General features: G+C 35.3%; 2 protein-coding genes across 2 annotated transcripts; one reads left to right on the forward strand and one right to left on the reverse strand.

Moving 5' to 3' along the window:
* Positions 1-3563: 3563 nt before the first annotated feature.
* LOC132559615 (adhesion G-protein coupled receptor D1-like) lies at positions 3564-8944 on the reverse strand. Its single transcript, XM_060224248.1, has 9 exons — positions 8939-8944; positions 8491-8594; positions 7781-7883; positions 6256-6406; positions 5786-5855; positions 5313-5385; positions 4899-4984; positions 4345-4471; positions 3564-3716 (listed from the first exon to the last, which is right to left on the reverse strand). The coding sequence occupies exons 1-9, from the start codon at positions 8942-8944 to the stop codon at positions 3564-3566; spliced, it is 873 nt and encodes a 290-aa protein (XP_060080231.1).
* A 4218-nt stretch (positions 8945-13162) lies between these two features.
* LOC132559616 (uncharacterized) lies at positions 13163-15283 on the forward strand. The gene has a single exon (XM_060224249.1). It carries the CDS (start codon positions 13163-13165, stop codon positions 15245-15247), a length of 2085 nt encoding a protein of 694 aa, XP_060080232.1. The 3' UTR covers positions 15248-15283.
* Positions 15284-19529: the final 4246 nt, after the last annotated feature.

Here is a 19529-nt window from a genome sequence, read left to right on the forward strand (position 1 = left end):
GACAGGACAGATTACAATTGGGCACCTGTAAATGTGGCACCAAGAAAATTACGGAAAAGTAAAACCCAGATTTTCTATTGTTCAAGTGGCTTCTTACCTCCATGTCAGAAGAGCTATAGGGATCAACTATTGTTGAGCGTGTCTGCGCGGAGGAGAACCTTGCTGAGGAAGAAGCTGGAGATATCTGTGGGTTGTAATATGTACTAGCAGTTGGTTTACTATACTGGCTATACTGAGTAGGTTGTGACATCTGACCAGTAACTGGGCGGTGGCTCGACTGGGTAGGTTGTGACGTCTGATTAGTAACTGGACGGTGGCTCGACTGGGTAGGTTGTGACATCTGACCAGTAACTGGGCGGTGTCGCTCCCGATCAGATCCACGGTCGGACCCGTGATCAGAACGGTTCTGCTCCAAACTTTCGTACTTATGATATTTCTGAAAGAGAATGACAACTGTGGAAACAAGGTCTTGTATTCCAAATGAAGACAGTAACAGTCAAAAAAACCCACTGCATATTACATATCAACATAAATGTGTAACTAAGTTATTCTTTACAGCATAATGAAGATTTAATTGTTGCTTTCTATTTCAAAAGGAAATATATTCTTCTTGTCAAATAACAGGTAATAGATTTCTGAAGGAGTATCATCACATTTATTGATAAGGACAATGCACAATATTTTATCACACAATCAAAAAGGAAGATTTTCAATGTGAATCTTTCAATATCACAGCTTACAGAATCAGTTCGTTTTGGACCCAATTGTTCATATGTTGCTGGCACAGGTCTGCTTCCTCCCATCGGATCACTGCGAGTTTTACTGGCAGACATGTGACGTTGGGATGTAGAAGATGATGACGCCATTCCTGACTGTTCACTCGATGATAGTGCTGCCGATTGTTCCCCAGATGTCACGTCTGAGTCCTTAAATACATTTGTAATTTTAACATCCTCTAAGCTTACGATGATGTCTTTTTCTGTGTTCTTTTCTTTAGTCTCGCCGTCGTAAGCATTCAAGTTGTCCACAGACAGAAGTTTGTCCACAATCTGTTGTACTTGACGATCAGCTTCAAGGAACGGATTTTCTGGCAAATGTAATGAAAACACATTTGTTTCACAACAAAATTTGTCTTAGAAGCATTATTTTTCGTACATATGGAGGCTCTTTCATTAAATAAACAACAAAATACAACAAGGATGATACAACACAAATCTATAATTACCTTTTTTATCAACGTCGACGTTATTTTGCTTTTGCTCATAGTAATCCTTCTGTGACATTTTCTGTAAGTAAAAATAAGCAGTAGAAACAATCAAACATGAATATTTTACTAAAAATAAAATTCTATTTTATATCTTTTTAATTTTATCCAAGAACGTGTCAGAAAATGATCAAGGGGATATTTATATGGCATTTACTCCTATATGCATGTATTTAAGGATTAATAATTGTGATATTCAAAAGACATTTAAAATCTCCATAATTAAGGGTACTGCAGTCACATCTGAATAGATATGCAAAGGACTAATTGTACAGTGCAAAAGTTTGAAACATAGCTCTGTCTGGTACTCTTGATGCCAAGGTTAGCAATATTTACCCAATTAATTTTATCGCTCTATAAGATACTTTCGTGCCCAGGTCAGCCATACTTACAGGGTTAGTATTAAGTCTCTGTGAGGTACTTTTGTGATGAGGTCGGCCATACTTACAGGGTTAGTATTAAGTCTCTGTGAGGTACTTTTGTGATGAGGTCGGCCATACTTACAGGGTTAGTATTACGTCTCTGTGAGGTACTTTTGTGATGAGGTCGGCCATACTTACAGGGTTAGTATTACGTCTCTGTGAGGTACTTTTGTGATGAGGTCGGCCATACTTACAGGGTTAGTATTACGTCTCTGTGAGGTACTTTTCGTGCCCAGGTCAGCCATACTTACAGGGTTAGTATTACGTCTCTGTGAGGTAGTTTTGTGATGAGGTCGGCCATACTTACAGGGTTAGTATTACGTCTCTGTGAGGTACTTTTCGTGCCCAGGTCAGCCATACTTACAGGGTTAGTATTACGTCTCTGTGAGGTACTTTTCGTGCCCAGGTCAGCCATACTTACAGGGTTAGTATTACGTCTGTGAGGTACTTTTGTGATAAGGTCGGCCATACTTACAGGGTTAGTATTACGTCTCTGTGAGGTACTTTTGTGATGAGGTCGGCCATACTTACAGGATTAGTATTATGTCTCTGTGAGGTACTTTTCGTGCCCAGGTCAGCCATACTTACAGGGTTAGTATTACGTCTCTGTGAGGTACTTTTGTGATGAGGTCGGCCGTACTTACAGGGTTAGTATTACGTCTCTGTAAGGTACTTTTGTGATGAGGTCGGCCATACTTACAGGGTTAGTATTACGTCTCTGTGAGGTACTTTTGTGATGAGGTCGGCCATACTTACAGGATTAGTATTACGTCTCTGTGAGGTAGTTTTTGTGATGAGGTCGGCCATACTTACAGGGTTAGTATTACGTCTCTGCGAGGTACTTTTGTGATGAGGTCGGCCATACTTACAGGATTAGTATTACGTCTCTGTGAGGTAGTTTTTGTGATGAGGTCGGCCATACTTACAGGGTTAGTATTACGTCTCTGCGAGGTACTTTTGTGATGAGGTCGGCCATACTTACAGGATTAGTATTACGTCTCTGTAAGGTAGTTTTGTGATGAGGTCGGCCATACTTACAGGGTTAGTATTACGTCTCTGCGAGGTACTTTTGTGATGAGGTCGGCCATACTTACAGGATTAGTATTATGTCTCTGTGAGGTAGTTTTTGTGATGAGGTCGGCCATACTTACAGGGTTAGTATTACGTCTCTGCGAGGTACTTTTGTGATGAGGTCGGCCATACTTACAGGGTTAGTATTACGTCTCTGTGAGGTACTTTTGTGATGAGGTCGGCCATACTTACAGGGTTAGTATTACGTCTCTGTGAGGTACTTTTGTGATGAGGTCGGCCATACTTACAGGGTTAGTATTACGTCTCTGCGAGGTACTTTTGTGATGAGGTCGGCCATACTTACAGGATTAGTATTACGTCTCTGTGAGGTAGTTTTTGTGATGAGGTCGGCATACTTACAGGGTTAGTATTACGTCTCTGTGAGGTACTTTTGTGATGAGGTCGGCCATACTTACAGGGTAAGTATTACGTCTCTGTGAGGTACTTTTGTGATGAGGTCGGCCATACTTACAGGATTAGTATTACGTCTCTGTGAGGTAGTTTTTGTGATGAAGTCGGCCATACTTACAGGGTTAGTATTACGTCTCCGCGAGGTACTTTTGTGATGAGGTCGGCCATACTTACAGGATTAGTATTACGTCTCTGTAAGGTAGTTTTGTGATGAGGTCAGCCATACTTACAGGGTTAGTATTACGTCTCTGCGAGGTACTTTTGTGATGAGGTCGGCCATACTTACAGGATTAGTATTATGTCTCTGTGAGGTAGTTTTTGTGATGAGGTCGGCCATACTTACAGGGTTAGTATTACGTCTCTGCGAGGTACTTTTGTGATGAGGTCGGCCATACTTACAGGATTAGTATTACGTCTCTGTGAGGTACTTTTGTGATGAGGTCGGCCATACTTACAGGGTTAGTATTACCGCTCTGTGAGGTACTTTTCGTGCCGAGGTCAGCCATGCTTCTCTTGCGTCGCCTAGTTTGATTAATGGCATCTTTTATCTGTAAATAACAACATCATACTACATTACTCCAAATCTAGGCAGCTTAATAATATACAACCAACAAAAACTTCACAGTTAACAAAAATCCCTCCAAATTCTTTTTATAGAACATCAGCGTAGAGACCACCAATTTTTCCTAGAAAGATCATAAAAAGAGTTATCTTAATCATAACAGGAATATTAATTAAATCTTTTTTTAATCACAATTTCTTTTTAAGAATCAACATACAAATTATTTCTGTTTTCTTTTTCTGTACTTTTATTAAGTCACTCAGTGAACTACAATCTTGATGAGTTCTGTACTACGCCCTTTATGCAGAGTGGGAGTTCCTTGTAAGATCATCTACTTGTGGTACCAATATAAATTTTTTACCTGACAAAAGTTTCAACTTTTTTATATCATACCTGTCGATTTAAGAGGCAGTGGAACAGGAAAATCAAAAATCCCTGAAAAAGACAATTGGAAAATCAACAACTTCGCTGAAATAATCCATTCTTCATTTACAATACAGGTTGGATTTCTAAATTCTTATTTTCCTTTTCTGCATAGGATATATCCCATTCAACCATCATGAAATCAGAAATGTAAAATTCTAATAAAAAATTATGAATATCATCAAACTCACCTGCAGAGAATTAAATATTGCAAATAAGTATTGAAATATAACCATTTCTTCATTAACAGAAAAAACACCGAATATCCAGGCCACTCCCATCACTGGTAAAAGGACACACAGGCTACGCATGGCTGTCCTGTCAAATGGTAAAATTATACAAGAAATTATTATAAAGTTAACTGACATCTGATACATCAGTATATTAATAATTGATGAGTGTCACACAAGTTAACTTAAGATGAGTTTATGGTCTAAGGGAGATAACTATCCCCAAAAAATGAGACACAAGGAAATTCATAAAATGCATAAAACATCACAACTAGGTGATAAGTTTATTGTTATAGTTTTAAAAGTTAAGAAAATGTAAAAGGGGAGACAACTCTGATAAACTAATTCTGCTTAATTTCTGGTCATCAATAACTGTAATCCCTATTGCTCTATTGGTTTCTTTTGTTGTTGCGAAAACCATGATAGATTGGATAAAAAGAAATTTTCAGTTGTCACCGCTTAAGCTAAGTTGTGAATTATTTTAGTTTGTGTTTGAATATGAGAGTTTTGCTTACTTTGCCTGATCACGGGCGGCCTTTGTCATCATCGTATGGGTATTAAATAGAGCTCGTATCACCAGGAATAATATCACAGCATTTATCTGGAAAATGTTCATCAAAATAAATATCACAGCATTTATCTGAAAATATTCACCAAAATAAACATCACAGTAATTATCTGGAAAGTATTCACCAAAAATTAACATCACAGTATTTATCTGGAAAAAAAAAAAATTGGAACAGTTACTTGGAACACATTTTCCCCCCAAAATTTTAACCCTAAATTGATAAGATTTAAACTACATATAAATATTTGGACATAAATGAAGCATTATTGAAATATACATGGGGTATTTTCATTATAAATGCGTAGTGACCAATATTTGGCCTGATGCAGTACATAAATTGACTCATGGTTCAGATACTTACAATAATAATCAATATAACAGGTGCAACAAACGCCCATAACACACCAGTTATACTGTATACAGACAACCAACAACTGTAACAAGCAAATAAAACCAAACAATTTTTCAAAATATTTATTTTCAAAACAAGACAATTTGAGAATAAATCTACATGGAAATTAGTGTACAAAAGATCTTGTGGAGAAAATGGGTACGTGGTCTTGTTCTGAACAGAACATTTAAAAGAAAATTAATTCTTTATTCATAAGTGATATCTGTAGGTGTTGTAATAACATGATAACTGATTGCCAGGTTTAAAGTTATTTATACCGTTAACAGGAAACATTGTTTGAGTTGATTTTAATTTGACATTTACCTATAAATACTTCATGGTTAACAGTGCTTGTATTTCACCCTTCTTAAGGAAAGAAACACTATTGATAATTGACAAGGTCGATCTGTGATAAAATTTCCTGTTATATATTATGAACTTACAATTGTGAGTTTCCATATCCCTCCAGCTTGGTAGCTCCCATAGATATAGCAACAATGACAACAGGAACCACTGCAGATATCAAATTAAAATCACAAACCTCAATATCACAATTATCACATTAATCAAATACAATCGGGACAAAATCACCAAAAACCTTCAAAAAAACTACAGATTTAACAGTCAATCCATAAAATTTTTTAAAAAGTATTAATCAAATACAGTTCAAAAATGAGCAACAAAATGGTTTAGAATTCATTGATTTTATTACATTCAGGACTTGTCATTAAATTAAAGTTTGTATAATTAAAAGAAATCTTAATTAATTTTTGATTTATGAATCTATTGTTTTTTTTGTTTCATTTATCAACGAAGCTCCTTAGTAACGTCAGATCCAGTACTTACACCAGGACAGAGGTAGGAGCCAGCGGATACGAGGCCGTGTAGAGAACACATACAACACAGTACTTACACCAGGACAGAGGTAGGAGCCAGCGGATACGAGACCGTGTAGAGAACACATACAACACTGTGAAGGCCACTTCTATTCCCTCTGCCAACATCAGGAAAAACACCACAAGGAAAATGTAGTGAAGTACAGCTGTGAAACCAGTACACACATCCTGTGGAAAAGTGTCACATGAAAGGTCTTTAATGCAAAACATACATATCAATATTTTCTCCCTAATAAATGAATACATAAATAAAACTGAACGAACAAAAAAGTATTTTTGTAGCTAGGGTATATCAACATAACAATATCTTGACACTTGATTATGTTATTGGATTGTCTCTGTTCAAACTCTATATACAGTCAAACCTCGTTAACTCGAAGTCGATGGGACCACGAAAATATATAGATAGCCGAGTTCATGAGTTTTGGTGCAAAGATTTTTAACTGACGTTCCTTGTACTTTTTGTCACTTTTTGGCTATATACGAGCTTGATGTAGATTCCGGTAATAAGCAAACATATTTTGTTCTTGATCGTTGAAAAACCAGAATTGATAATTAAATTAGGTGCAGTTTGCTTATTATTTAGAAACCATCAATTTCGGGCCAGTGTTGTGATTGTTTTCTATAGCTTAGTTCCGCTTCACTGAGTGTATACACAGGTCGGTGTTTGTTATGGCTGACAGACACGGAAATTACGCAATGTGAGTAGAACTATACTTTTTATCGCCGATATCTATCAATTATAAGATCTAACGGTTACCTTTTATCATTCAATTAAATAACAATAAACACTTTTCTAAAACATGAATATTGTTAATTACAGTATTGTTCATTAATATTCACTTGTAAAGCCTATTGTCGGTAAAATTGCAAAACGACGTAGCGCATCAGCAATGTAATTGACCGGCACAAAATTTATACTTCGAGTTTTCCGATCATATTCAGTATATGTTTTGTTGTTGGGACCAAATTTTTACTTCGAATTAACAGAGTTTTTCACGAGTTTTGATTACTAGAATATTTGCCGGGACCGACAAAGTGCTTCGAGTTAAACGGGGTCTTCGAGTTTTCCGAGTTCGAGTTAACGAAGTTCGACTGTACATATACATATATGCTATATAATAGCATCTTGGCACTTACAAGATAATGTTACTGTATTATCTCCCCTTAATTCTACATACACTTATATTTTTGATATTCATATAATTGCATCTTGACCCTTACAAGATAATGTCACTGTATTATCTCCCCTTAATTCTACATACACTTATATTTTTTATATTTACATAACAGCTTCTTGACACTTACAAGATAATGATACTGGATTATCTCCCTTAAAATTGTACATACACTGATATTTCTATGTGACCATGGCACTAAAAAGTTATCCTTCATATTTTATCCTTCATTAATACATTATATTTTATAAAAACTCTGAAGACGTATCCAACTTAAGCTCTATACAGTAAAAGTGAAATCAACAAATACATGTATGATCTTTATTACAGAGCTCCATTTAATAGAAATATGAAACATGTGTACCTTATTTTCTGTCCTATTGATTCCAACCAAGAATAAAAGGTAGGCAGCCAACAGTGCTACACACAGGTGCATCAGTATGGTGGCCCGGTCACTCCTTACATACCTGTAAACCAACACAGTTTAAAACTTTCTTTCTAATAGCAAATTCTGCTATGTGTAATTTTTTTTAAACATCTGTTAGGATATTTGTCCTTAAAGATTTAAAATGAAACAAAATTTCTTTTTTTAGAAGCTTTGGAAATGTCGCTGTGTCCTGAATAAGCCTCTGCGACAGAGGTGAAAGTAGCTGACTATAAAGTCAACACCCTCTTAATTGGTAACGAGTATGTTGTGATTAATAGCTTCTTCGTATAAAAATTTCTTTTTGTTTTGTTTTTGTTGATTTGTTAGTTTTTTTAAAAATATAACAACATAAAAGTTGAAAATAAAAAAAACTTCCAATAATGCTTGAATGACAAACCGTAAGAAAATTTTACACCGAAATGTTAAGCAGGTCAGAATATACTCTTTGAAACTGTTCACATCTTATTTCTTCAATATCCGCAACACTTTTTAACAGTATTGCTTAATCACATCAAATTACATATTTATATATACATGTACATTGAATAACCGTATGTTTTTCTGAAAGTAATCAGTACTGATGAGATGATCGGAGACACTGTATGTAAATCTCTATAAAAGTGCTTAATAACTGTCTGATAACTAACCTCCAGTAGGACAGGTACACCACTATAGTGGTGAGCAAGAACAGCATAGAGATTCCACAACCAATGGCGGATATAACACTGAGGGCCAACATGTGCTGAACGGGCTGTAACATAAATTAAATATTAATTAAACAATATGAGTGAAAGTAATTAATTAAGCAGATAATTTTTGACGGTACAGGACATTAAGTCCTAATCCTACTTTAATTTCTTTAGTTGGTAATTTTAAACATATAAAAATTCAAAAAGACAAATTATACAAAACAAAATGTCTCCATAAATCTGAACTTATTTCATTTACATAGAAAAGTTGATATAATTTTATCTTAAAAAAAAGAAAGAGAAGATATTTTTATTCAGAGTAGCGTTACCGTTTTGCCTGGACTCATTAGTAGAGCAAAGTTGGTAGTGTGATCACAGGTACAAGTGGTGCTTGTGTCTGACGTACTGACATATCTGCAACCACTGGTTGACCATGCCCCGTTGGGGGTATTCCTGTGTATAAAGGTCAAGAAAAAGATAAATCAAATTGACCGGTAATCAAAGATGATGAATGGTAAATGAAATAATGGGATATTCTATAGGTTAACTTCATATAAATAGGGATATTAGTACAGATCTTTTTAAAGATCTCAATTTTCAAAGCAACCAGAGCTTAAGAGGAACGATGCACTTGTTTTAGATAATGTTTCAGATAAAATTTGGTTGAAATTTACCCAGGTATTAAGAAGAAATTGCATTTTGAAGCAAAATATTTAGTAACTTCCCCATTTTGGGCCTGACTCCCAAGTCCCTAGGGGTCACAGCAACTTTCACAAGTTTCAATCAAAATTTGAATTAAATCTATTTAATCAATCAGAAATAGTAGCATTTTGAAGCAAAATTTTTGACTGACTTTCCCATATGGGGCCAGCCCCAAAGACTCAAGGGGTCGAACTTTCTGAACTTCAGAAATGAGAAACCACCTGCAACTACATTTCAGACCATCTGCCCAGGCATTAAGGAGGAGTTGCGTTTTGAAGCAAAATATTAACTAATTTCTCCTTTTGGAGCCCTGTACGTAAGTCTCTAGGGGCCAAATAAACTTTCTGAATGTAAAAAATGGTTCTTTACCCTCAATGATGTTTCAGACCACTTTTGGTTGGAATCTATTCACACATTAAGGAAGAGTATTGTTCTGCAGCAAAATATTTTCTAACTTCCCCATTTTGGGCCCCTACAGATCAAATTAAGTTTCTGAATTAAAAATATTAAAGAAGAAGGTCAGATGACCTAAATAAAAAAAAAGAGGTTTTTTGAGAGCCTCATATGTTACACAAATATAGAAAAAACTTAATCATATTGAAACTGGTAATTATGTATAACTGAACATGATGATTCTCATGCCATCTCATATAAACAGTCTCCTAATTAAGCGACTGATTCTACTCAAGTTATTTACTACACAAATAGAGGTTCCCACAACAAGCAATACAAACCAAGCATCAGCATCCTTATAGGTAAAATTGTTATCAATTTTGTACTGAAGATTTCAAAACTGTTACTTTTGATTGGAAACCTAACAGCAAATCACAATGGCAAGTAAACATTTTGACTCCATTGTTTGATTATTATGACATTTAGTGATGTGCAAGGTCATTCATTTGAACAAATTAACTATACAAGGGAAACACAAGCTTGTAAAAATACTGCACATCCTGTTAGAACGTTTTGTACTTAAATGATATCTATTTTAGCCCCACTTACATGCATCATTTACATATTACAGTATTTTACAGCAGTCTGTAGCTAGGGGAAACAGCCTGTTTTTGGCTGTAAAACTGGGCAAAAAAATCACTTCACGGACGATCTCTTAACCTTAACCAAGATTTCAGAATATGTTTATTTCATCTTAGTGACTGTATATATGTCTTAATTAGTCCTGAAAGCAACAAGTTTGTGAATATATCAATCACTAGATATAATATAGTTATTCACCCTTATGTAAATTCTGATATAATTATCCCTCTGTTTGAGGCACTAAATTAATTCCTTATTTCCTGTTGAACATGTCAGTCATTCCTTGCTATAACAGAAAGATATAAATTGACTTGCTGTTGTGGTTTCCCAGCAAGGGGTTTCCCCTTTATTACAAAAATATCACAACCTGAAAATTTCCAGTACACACAGTACGTGCATTCTTTAAATAACACTACGCTGTGAGCTTGGTGACATAAATATGGCCTGACTACAGGGACTTGACCATAAACACTATTCAATATGAGCAGGTAATTGATTAGTTTCTTACATATTGTTGATGCTGTTGTCATGGACAGTTGTCACTATTGATAGTTGTTGATGTTGTCATTGACTATTTGCTGTTGAAAGTTTTTAGTTGACAAATATCACTACTGACAATTGTTTTAACTGACTTCTATTAATTAACTATTGAAATTTACAAAATTTTCCTCATGCGATCTTTTGTTTTTGTTCCACAAAAAGTTTTTCTATAAATGCATATGGAAACATCCAATTTCATTTCTGATTTCTAAAAGGTGTCTTGAAATTTTGTCAGAATGTCAAAAAGGTCCAGTCAAAGAATATTTTTTCATTTCTGAAATTTGGAAACATAATTTTTTATTTGAAAGGTTTGACTAAATATGTATAATTTATTTCCATTTAAAAACTTTCAGCATGAATAACTCCATAAAGCAGAGTATGGCTTTCTAATATTGAAAATAAAATATGGAATTATTGGTCTGAAAATAAAGTCTTCTATCTATATATTCTGTTATACTGCTTAATGTTCGTTTTTTTTTACTTAGTAATATTCTCTATTGTCTCCTCTTCGAATGTTTTCTACAAGAAACATATCTCTCTTATCCTGTTAATAATGTTGTTATACATAAGAGCTAATATTATAGTTTTTTTTCCATTTGTTTTCCAAACCAATTTTATAAACAATTGGAGAGTGAAATAATGTGATTTAACACACAACAGGAGAGTGGAATAATGAGATTTCATAAACAATTGGAGATTTGAATGTTGAGATTTTAGAATTTTTCAGACGAAAATTAGATTCCGTTAACAAAACAATGTGTACATGTACACAGTCTCATTATTCTAAAATCCTACAACAGAGTACCCTTTTTTTAACAATGGTGTTACGTGAATATAAATTAAAGGATAAACTCTTGCTTGATGTTACTAAGTAAGGCATGTATTTATGTATGTAGAACATGCTTATCTGTTGGATATCACCCAAAGAAACTTGGATGATAATAACGGCCTGAAAGGAAATAATTTGTCTGAGCCTTAAAAAGATTCAGTTGGCAACCGTCCAGTTATTTGAAATTTTAACTGATCTTTGAAAGGTAAATCCCACTTCACTGAAATCCTTTTGTATAAGGAAACTGCTAAGGTGTTATCTATATCTGTTAAACTAAATAATTTGATATTGATCAGACAGAGACTAAACTTTGTTACCCCTCTATGTTGTACTATACTGATGTTATACAAAAGACCAGCAACAACCGTTCTCAAGTACAAATGTTGAGTATTAACACAAGTTACAACAATGATAACATGTATGGCCTGAGTATCGAGCTTAACAAGTTACTCCTTCCACACCAGGACTGACTTTATTTGCTGTGATCTTACAGTTTGTCCTAAAGTTAATTATCTAATTCTGATAGGAAAAGTGTCTTCTACTGATCTACAATTAAACCGTGAACAGTTAATTAATGTTTCACTGGTGGAGAGCATGTCCAGCCAATGTTTCACGGCATGATTCTAACACCAAGGTGACCGCAATTAAACTATCTGTCTGATAAGCTAGCCAGTCACTTTAAGATTTATCACAAATTATGTTCTTCCCTTGAGTAACAAATTTCATCATTAACATACTTCCTCCATAAGCTTTCGTGTGTGATTTCATTAACATTACAAAATTCTTTTTCTATGAAGTTTTATTTCCTTTCAGCAATCCTTTTATACATCTACAAATAGCTCATTTGGTTATAGCATAAGCTTACCTAACGTCAGGTAAAGATCTGAGGTCTGCGGTTCAATGACTTCTATATACGGTGGTTTGTATTTCTCATAAAGCTGAGAAACAAAATGGTCTGTGCAGACATATTAGTGTCCTTGAGTGAGACACTTTGCCTTAATTGCTCTGAATGGCACGGGAAAGTCCTTCCGTCTGTTGTTCATTGAGGTAGCCACCGGTTTCTACAAGGAGACCCCTCACTTCAACATAACCCTAGCTGTTAACCGGGTAATAAGTCCAGCAACTCCAAATTTCAAATGTTCTTTATTTCATTTGAAAGAAATTTCAAAAGGGCATATGATCTTTAAATTACATCATATGAAGAACGCAATATGCTTTTGTTTGATAATCAACTTCATTAAATATGAGAATCATATTTACATATTTACATTTTTTCTTTATATTTAATTACATTATACAGCCCTTTTTAATTCACTGTTGACCTAAAATCAAATTCAATCTTGAATATAATGATTAGGTATGGATATGACAGACATAACAGATTCAATCAAACACCTCAACAGCTGAAGGCACTGAGAAATGACAAAAATGCCCTCACTGACAGGCAGAGATTTAAGAATATTTTGAAACCATGGTTTACTACAGTATATGTATATTTCCTGATTTTTATCGCTTTGTAAATACATGAATTCAATTTATTGTAGAGGACACCAGGATCGAGCTATCAGGGACCCTGGCGACATTGAGGTCATCTCTGTGCTCTTGTCGAAATTCATCGATGAAAATTACACAGGAACAAAGGAAGTGACAGATATAAGGAGAGGAGTAACATTGAATCTGGAATCAATTTATAACTGTAGGGAAAATACTAGGAATGTATTTCTTGGTGGAAGTCAGTCTGACGGAATCTACATGTCTGGGTCCGATACAGACACCGTGTATATTGAAAATGATGTGCTAGTTATCTCCCCTGGACAGTCGGTTCCTCCAGACAGCTCACACAAGACTGTGTTGTATATGACCAAGGCTTTGGAAGCCCAATGTACACCAGGTTATGTGAGCTTACAATTAGGGGAACTAGGACAAAAGCGTAACACTACCATTGTTAATTCACTGGTAACTTTTGGCGGACGTAGGTTTGTCGCTAGTAACATCTACAGAAAACAAACAATCAGAGAACAAAGCAGATCTATACCCAAGTCAATCGTCCCTCATGGACAGAGCAGCCCACAGGCTACTTCTTTAAATACAGTTGTAGGCTTTGCCTGTAAAAGCTGGCCAAGAGATGCTGAAGAGTGGGTGACTCGCACACGGCTGTGTGGGTGGCCACCACAAAAACTGGTTGATCAAATTGTGTGCCAAGGTTGTCATCTTGTTCCGTTAGAAGAAAAAAGTTTGGAGGATAAAACAATGGTTCTCAAGTGGAGGATATCCCTAGCATCAGCTGAGAGATCTTTAGTTCATGCATTCAGTCACGTTCAACTCAAGGTTTACTGTTTACTGAAATATTTCTTTATTCAGTTGAAGAATACAAATCTTTTGCGGGAATTCCCTGGTGTTGTTAGTTCTGCTTTATTGAAAACGCTCATGTTTTTCTCTGTGGAAAACTCTCATCCAATGCTCTGGAAAGAACAAAATTTGTTTTACTGTTTCTGGTTTTGCTTTAATATTCTGATGTCATGGGCTCAGAAGGAATGTTGTCCGAACTACTTCATCCCATCCGACGATATGTTCCAGGAGAAACTCCGTGGACGAAATCAACAGAAACTTTTTGATGTCCTCACAATTTTCCACGGAATGAAGTTACTGTGTCTTTCGCATGAGAAATTCTTCCGACCAAATATACTGGAAAGTATTAGCGATGCAAACACAATAACTGAACTTGTGCATCCACACACTGAAAAGGAAATAGAATATCACAGGGACATGGGGCTCATAGTAAAACTAGCAACCATTAGCCAGCCTAGTGGGTCTGATCTTACTCGGTGTCTGACTAAAGCATTGAACTTATTGAGGAAGTCAGAAACGGAGGTGGAGGAAGTAACAGCTTTTAGTTTTATGAATAGTCTACTCTTGCAGCTGACTCAGAGGAAGGCAAATCCAGACCATATTGCTAGAACAACAAGCAACAAGACTCGGTACCAGACTCTGGGTAAATGTGAACACCATTTGATACTTTGTTCTTCAGTAGGAACAGAACTTTGCTACTTGGCAAATTTTTACTTTATGTCTGGAAACTACAATAAATCTTTGAGATTGTGCAGCTATGTAACATCACAGCCTCAATATCACATGAAAAGTCAACTGCTGCTGCCGTCGGAACAAAAAGCAAGATACATACAGAGCTACTGTGGGAAAGGTTATACTCTAATTCACAAGCTTAAGAAAACATTCACGAAATCACTTTTCTTCGCGAAGGAAACCTTTTACCTTCCTCAGCTACAGCCTGAGGTATCAAAGAGCCCGGTTGGTATCTACATTCCAGCACTACCCTATGCTTTCTTTCTGTCCTTCCTGTGTTGCCATGAGCTTGGGGACACTGCATGTTGTGATGCAGCGATACGTAGTCTGATAGTTGCAAAGTATGATTACCTAGAGGGAGGACACACCAACTGGACCATTCACACACTACTGGGGATCTGTTATGAAACTTTAGGGGATCATCGCAGGGCTATCAGGTGCTACATGGACTCCGATCAGTCCAAGACAGAGTTTCATGAATACAACCCCGCCCTAGAGAGGATTAAAGCCCTACAGAGAACAGTATAGAACAACAATACCGTTGCACTAAAAGTCACCATTGCACAAGGCCAGGCCAATTGAAAGGCTTAATAAATTTATCTATAAATCAGACCAGAGCATCGTCTCATCCATACGATAGTATTGCTATCAACGTCGAAATCTAAGAATTGGTTTTTTTCTCATTCTGATGTTTTTGTTTTATGTAAACAAACATTTTTTTCCTCTACGTATAAACCACACCGGTATATAAGCTTATGAATGCTTATAATGCTGAAAATATGGTATTCCAAAGCTGCAAAATATCCTGAAGGAATGTTTTAACACTTTCTGACGGCCAGGATGACCGAGTGTTAGGAAATGGATATCAATGTTCTGGGTACAGTATTCTTAACAGTAAGTAAATATGATACTTACGGTACAGTGAAATCCCAGAACACACAAGATGGTGAGGAATAGTTTGTCTGAAAACATAGAAAAACACTTACATTAATTTTCATTTTCAAAAATGCTTCTAAAATTTGTGAATTAAGCTTTTAATAAAAAACTGAAGTATAATAAAATTCTAATGTTTTTTTTCCTATTTTTATGTTCAATCTTCAAAAATAATCTTTTCAACAAAGATGTTTCCAAAAGTGTTTTATTTCCACAGTAAGGGCCACAACAAATAGCCAAAACATAAAATTATCATCATTTTCATGCACTGATTCATCATTTTCAAAGTTTAATAATATATCCATGAAAGAAGACCAAACAAAGACTCACCAAAGTGTGAGGGAAAGTAATTTCCACCAGGTTGTCGATTCCCGACAAGGCAGGTACTATGGCAATATCTAGGATATCTGAATTCACATCAAATTTATCATCTGCATCCTCCACGTCACTGTAAACATTGACATTATACAAATATGATTCTTTTGAAGTATTTATTTTCAAAACAGAAGTTTTTATCTAGTGGAGGGAAAGGGAGACAGGGAGAACATCAAGGGATCTGATTAATGGAATCTAGACATAACAACAAGGAAATGAACTAAAATAATACAGGTATCCATACAATAGTGGAGATGTTAGAAAGGGGAATAACCCCCCCTGTCATTGATTTATCTATATATATATGATCTATTTACTTGTCAATGAGGGATGAATGAGTCTCATATGTCAATGAGGTCATATGTATAAATTTATTTCAATAACTTTGAATTAAGGAAGTAGGCATTTGACTTACTTGTCAATGAGGAGGTAGGTACGTGACTAACTTGTTACTGAGGAGGTAAGTATGTGACATACTTGTTACGGAGGAGGTAAGTATGTGACTTACTTGTCAATGAGGAGGTAGGTATGTGACTTACTTGTTACTGAGGAGGTAGGTATGTGACTTACTTGTTACTGAAAGTAGGTATATGACTTACTTGTTACTGAGGAGGTAGGTATGTGACTTATGACTGAGGAGGTAGGTAAGTGACTTACCTGTTACTGAGGAAGTAAGTATGTAACTTACTTGTTACTGAGGAGGTAGGTATGTGACTTACTTGTTACTGAGGAGATAGGTATGTGACCTACTTGTTACTGAAAGTAGGTATATGACTTACTTGTTACTGAGGAGGTAGGTATGTGACTTACTTGTTACTGAGGAGGTAGGTATGCATTAGATTGGAAATGTTTCTGTACAAGATTCCACTAAATCCAATCTTCTGGGCTGCAATTAAAAATGAATCATGTAAAATTCCACAGCTTGTATACCTGTCTTACAAGTAAGAACTCTGTGTATAAGTTTGATAGTATTATGGAACTGGACTTGATTAAAAATCTTAACTTCAAATTTACAGACCACTGTTCTCTTGTTCAACTATATCTCAACATTTTTACTTCAAACCTACCAATGTGAAACTACAAATTGTGCAGAAATCAAGAAAATATGTAAGTATGTATAACGATGAAAGCTATTTGAAAATATAAAATGTGTCTTCCCTTGGTTAGGAAGTGACATATGAAGGCAATTCAAAGAAGTATCATAGGTTTGTACAACATATTTTTTTCTAGGGAATGTGTTTCTAGTAATCAGAAATAAACGAATTAAGATTTTAATTAAACTCTGTAATACATTATAGAAAATAGAATCTGTATAATACGAAAGCCATACCAGTCCCTAGGCTACTGGTGATCTTATCCTGCTTAATGACCCCACTGGTAGTGGAGGTACTGGCCCAGTCAGGTAGAGTGAGGGAACGATCAGGGAACACAAAGTCCTGAGGATCTGTTCTACCCACAGTTATCACTGAAGACACACAAAGACACACAAAAGTACATAATATCTCTAAGTACTGGCTCACTAGAGATCACTGCACGTTCACAAATAATTCTTATACATTACTGACTTAAATAAGATCTTGAATATCATTTCCAGGTATCAGTATATTCAATATTGCATCATCTCAGCACAAAATACACGTTTAAATTTCTAAATCCCAATTCAAAGTGGATTTTATTGGATGTTATCAAATATATAAATGTTCAAACAGTCTGTGTTTGGCAAGAAACTAGAAACCCAACACTAAAGCTTTGTAGATGGTCAGGTATTAACAATGAATGGTCTGGATATACTTACCAAGGTTAGGTCTGGCTACCTGTTGGTTGAAATTCTGTGTTGTGTCCCCCATCTTGGTGCCAACTTTGCCAAACTCTGTGGCAACCTGCATCAGCCCAGATACACCTTTCCCATTCTACAAAACAGATAAACAACAGGAAAAATAAACATTAAGTAAACAAATGAAATTTTAATTCAATACTGAATTTTTAACAAAAAACATATTTCATTGCCGAAAATATAACATCATTGAACTTAATAACTTTTTTTCACATTTTATGAAAATCCAGAATTATTTCTCAGTAATTCTAAGCAGGCTCTCCTTACCCGTTGCTTCTGTAACTGCCAGGCTGGCTTGTTGTTATCATCCAGCATATTGTTTGCCGAGTTAGCAAAGGCCTGATAACATAAATAAAATTCATGTCTCAATTATGGTAAAATTTTCATCATGACCCTATAATCTACACAAAACACTAGAACCTTAATTCTTGAGTTCCAATAAAACTTGAAAATCCCTTCAATTTATAGTACTTCAGATTCATAGATTGAATCTTTCGATTTTAAATTTTTAATTGGAAATTGCTTACGGACAAGACTTTTGTTTTTAAAATTGGCTATTCACTTTATAACTCATTTTGGTATTTAAGCATCTTGTTCCTTTTGAATACCATTTGATTTGCAATTAGCTGAAAAGGTATGTCTGAATTACAGCATTTAAAGTTAAGAAATCAATGTTTAGTAAAGTTAAATTAATTTTGGTGTTTTGAGAAAAGACCAAAAAATCAAACAATTTTTGTGACCTGGATTTGGAATTGAATTTTATATTCCTGTTTTACAACATTGCTTTTCATTGTTTGTTTACTCCTTCAATAATTTTAACCCGAGACAAACAAACTTTACAGTGTGATATGATCAGATATTTACCTCTATTGCATTGGCAGTGACTAAATTGTTGTCACGTTCACTAACATGTAGGACATTGCTCAGTATATTCACACAAGCATCCATGTCCCCACTGTTTAGTGAATGACCCTGACCTGTGATATCAGACAGTGACACTAGAGAGGTCTCAGGGGAGGTAATCTCGACTCCTTCCTTCATCTTGCCAGTCTACAACAGAAAATGCATTAAAAGTTACATTAATACTATGTTCAATAAATTGCATCATACTGAAGACTTGTGGTCAAAAAAATGTTTTCATTAGAATAATTGTTTATCACATAAATTTCAAAAATTAGGATTTAAATTCAATATTAAAAATGAAAACGTTTTTATGTGACTCCTCAATAGATGTGTATACCAGGTGAAATTTCTACCACATGCTCTCTTGTTTCATTGAGTGTGGCAAGATGTAATTCATAAATGAGGTGCAAAGATCAACACAGGATATGGTTACAAGTTAAGTTAATTATTTAAGTAAATTTTATTAACCAATACAGGATCTTACAAGATCTTCTTCATCGGACTCAAAAACATTGCATAAAAATTAAAATGAAAGTGAAAGTGACGTTACTTATTAATGTATCTGAGATCTAGACAAAAATTGCATGACTTTTCAGTCAGATATACAGTCTTAAAGTTTTTTGTTTCCATAACAACGTCATCGATTCACAGCCTTGCATGTTTACCTGAACCTCAAGTTCTGACAGATCTACTCTGACACACCCACTGTAGTCAGGTGACCCCCACACACCTGTAGAGGAACAGACACGTTCCACTGTACCTGTG

The sequence above is a fragment of the Ylistrum balloti genome, unplaced genomic scaffold (genome assembly GCF_031769215.1).
Source record: "Ylistrum balloti isolate Yb309-2 unplaced genomic scaffold, AGI_CSIRO_Ybal_v1 Utg370946, whole genome shotgun sequence".
Taxonomy (NCBI): Eukaryota; Metazoa; Mollusca; class Bivalvia; order Pectinida; family Pectinidae; genus Ylistrum; species Ylistrum balloti.

What these genes read in the sequence shown, in the direction of transcription:
- LOC132559616 (XM_060224249.1), top strand. Translation starts at nt 13,163, where the DNA reads ATGAATTCAATTTATTGTAGAGGACACCAGGATCGAGCTATCAGGGAC.
- LOC132559615 (XM_060224248.1), bottom strand. An exon ending in GCCGCCCGTGATCAGGCAAA is followed by an intron (nt 4,472 to 4,898) that starts GTAAGCAAAACT and finishes ACCATTTGACAG; the next exon opens with GACAGCCATGCGTAGCCTGT. An exon ending in CAATATTTAATTCTCTGCAG is followed by an intron (nt 3,717 to 4,344) that starts GTGAGTTTGATG and finishes TGTTATTTACAG; the next exon opens with ATAAAAGATGCCATTAATCA.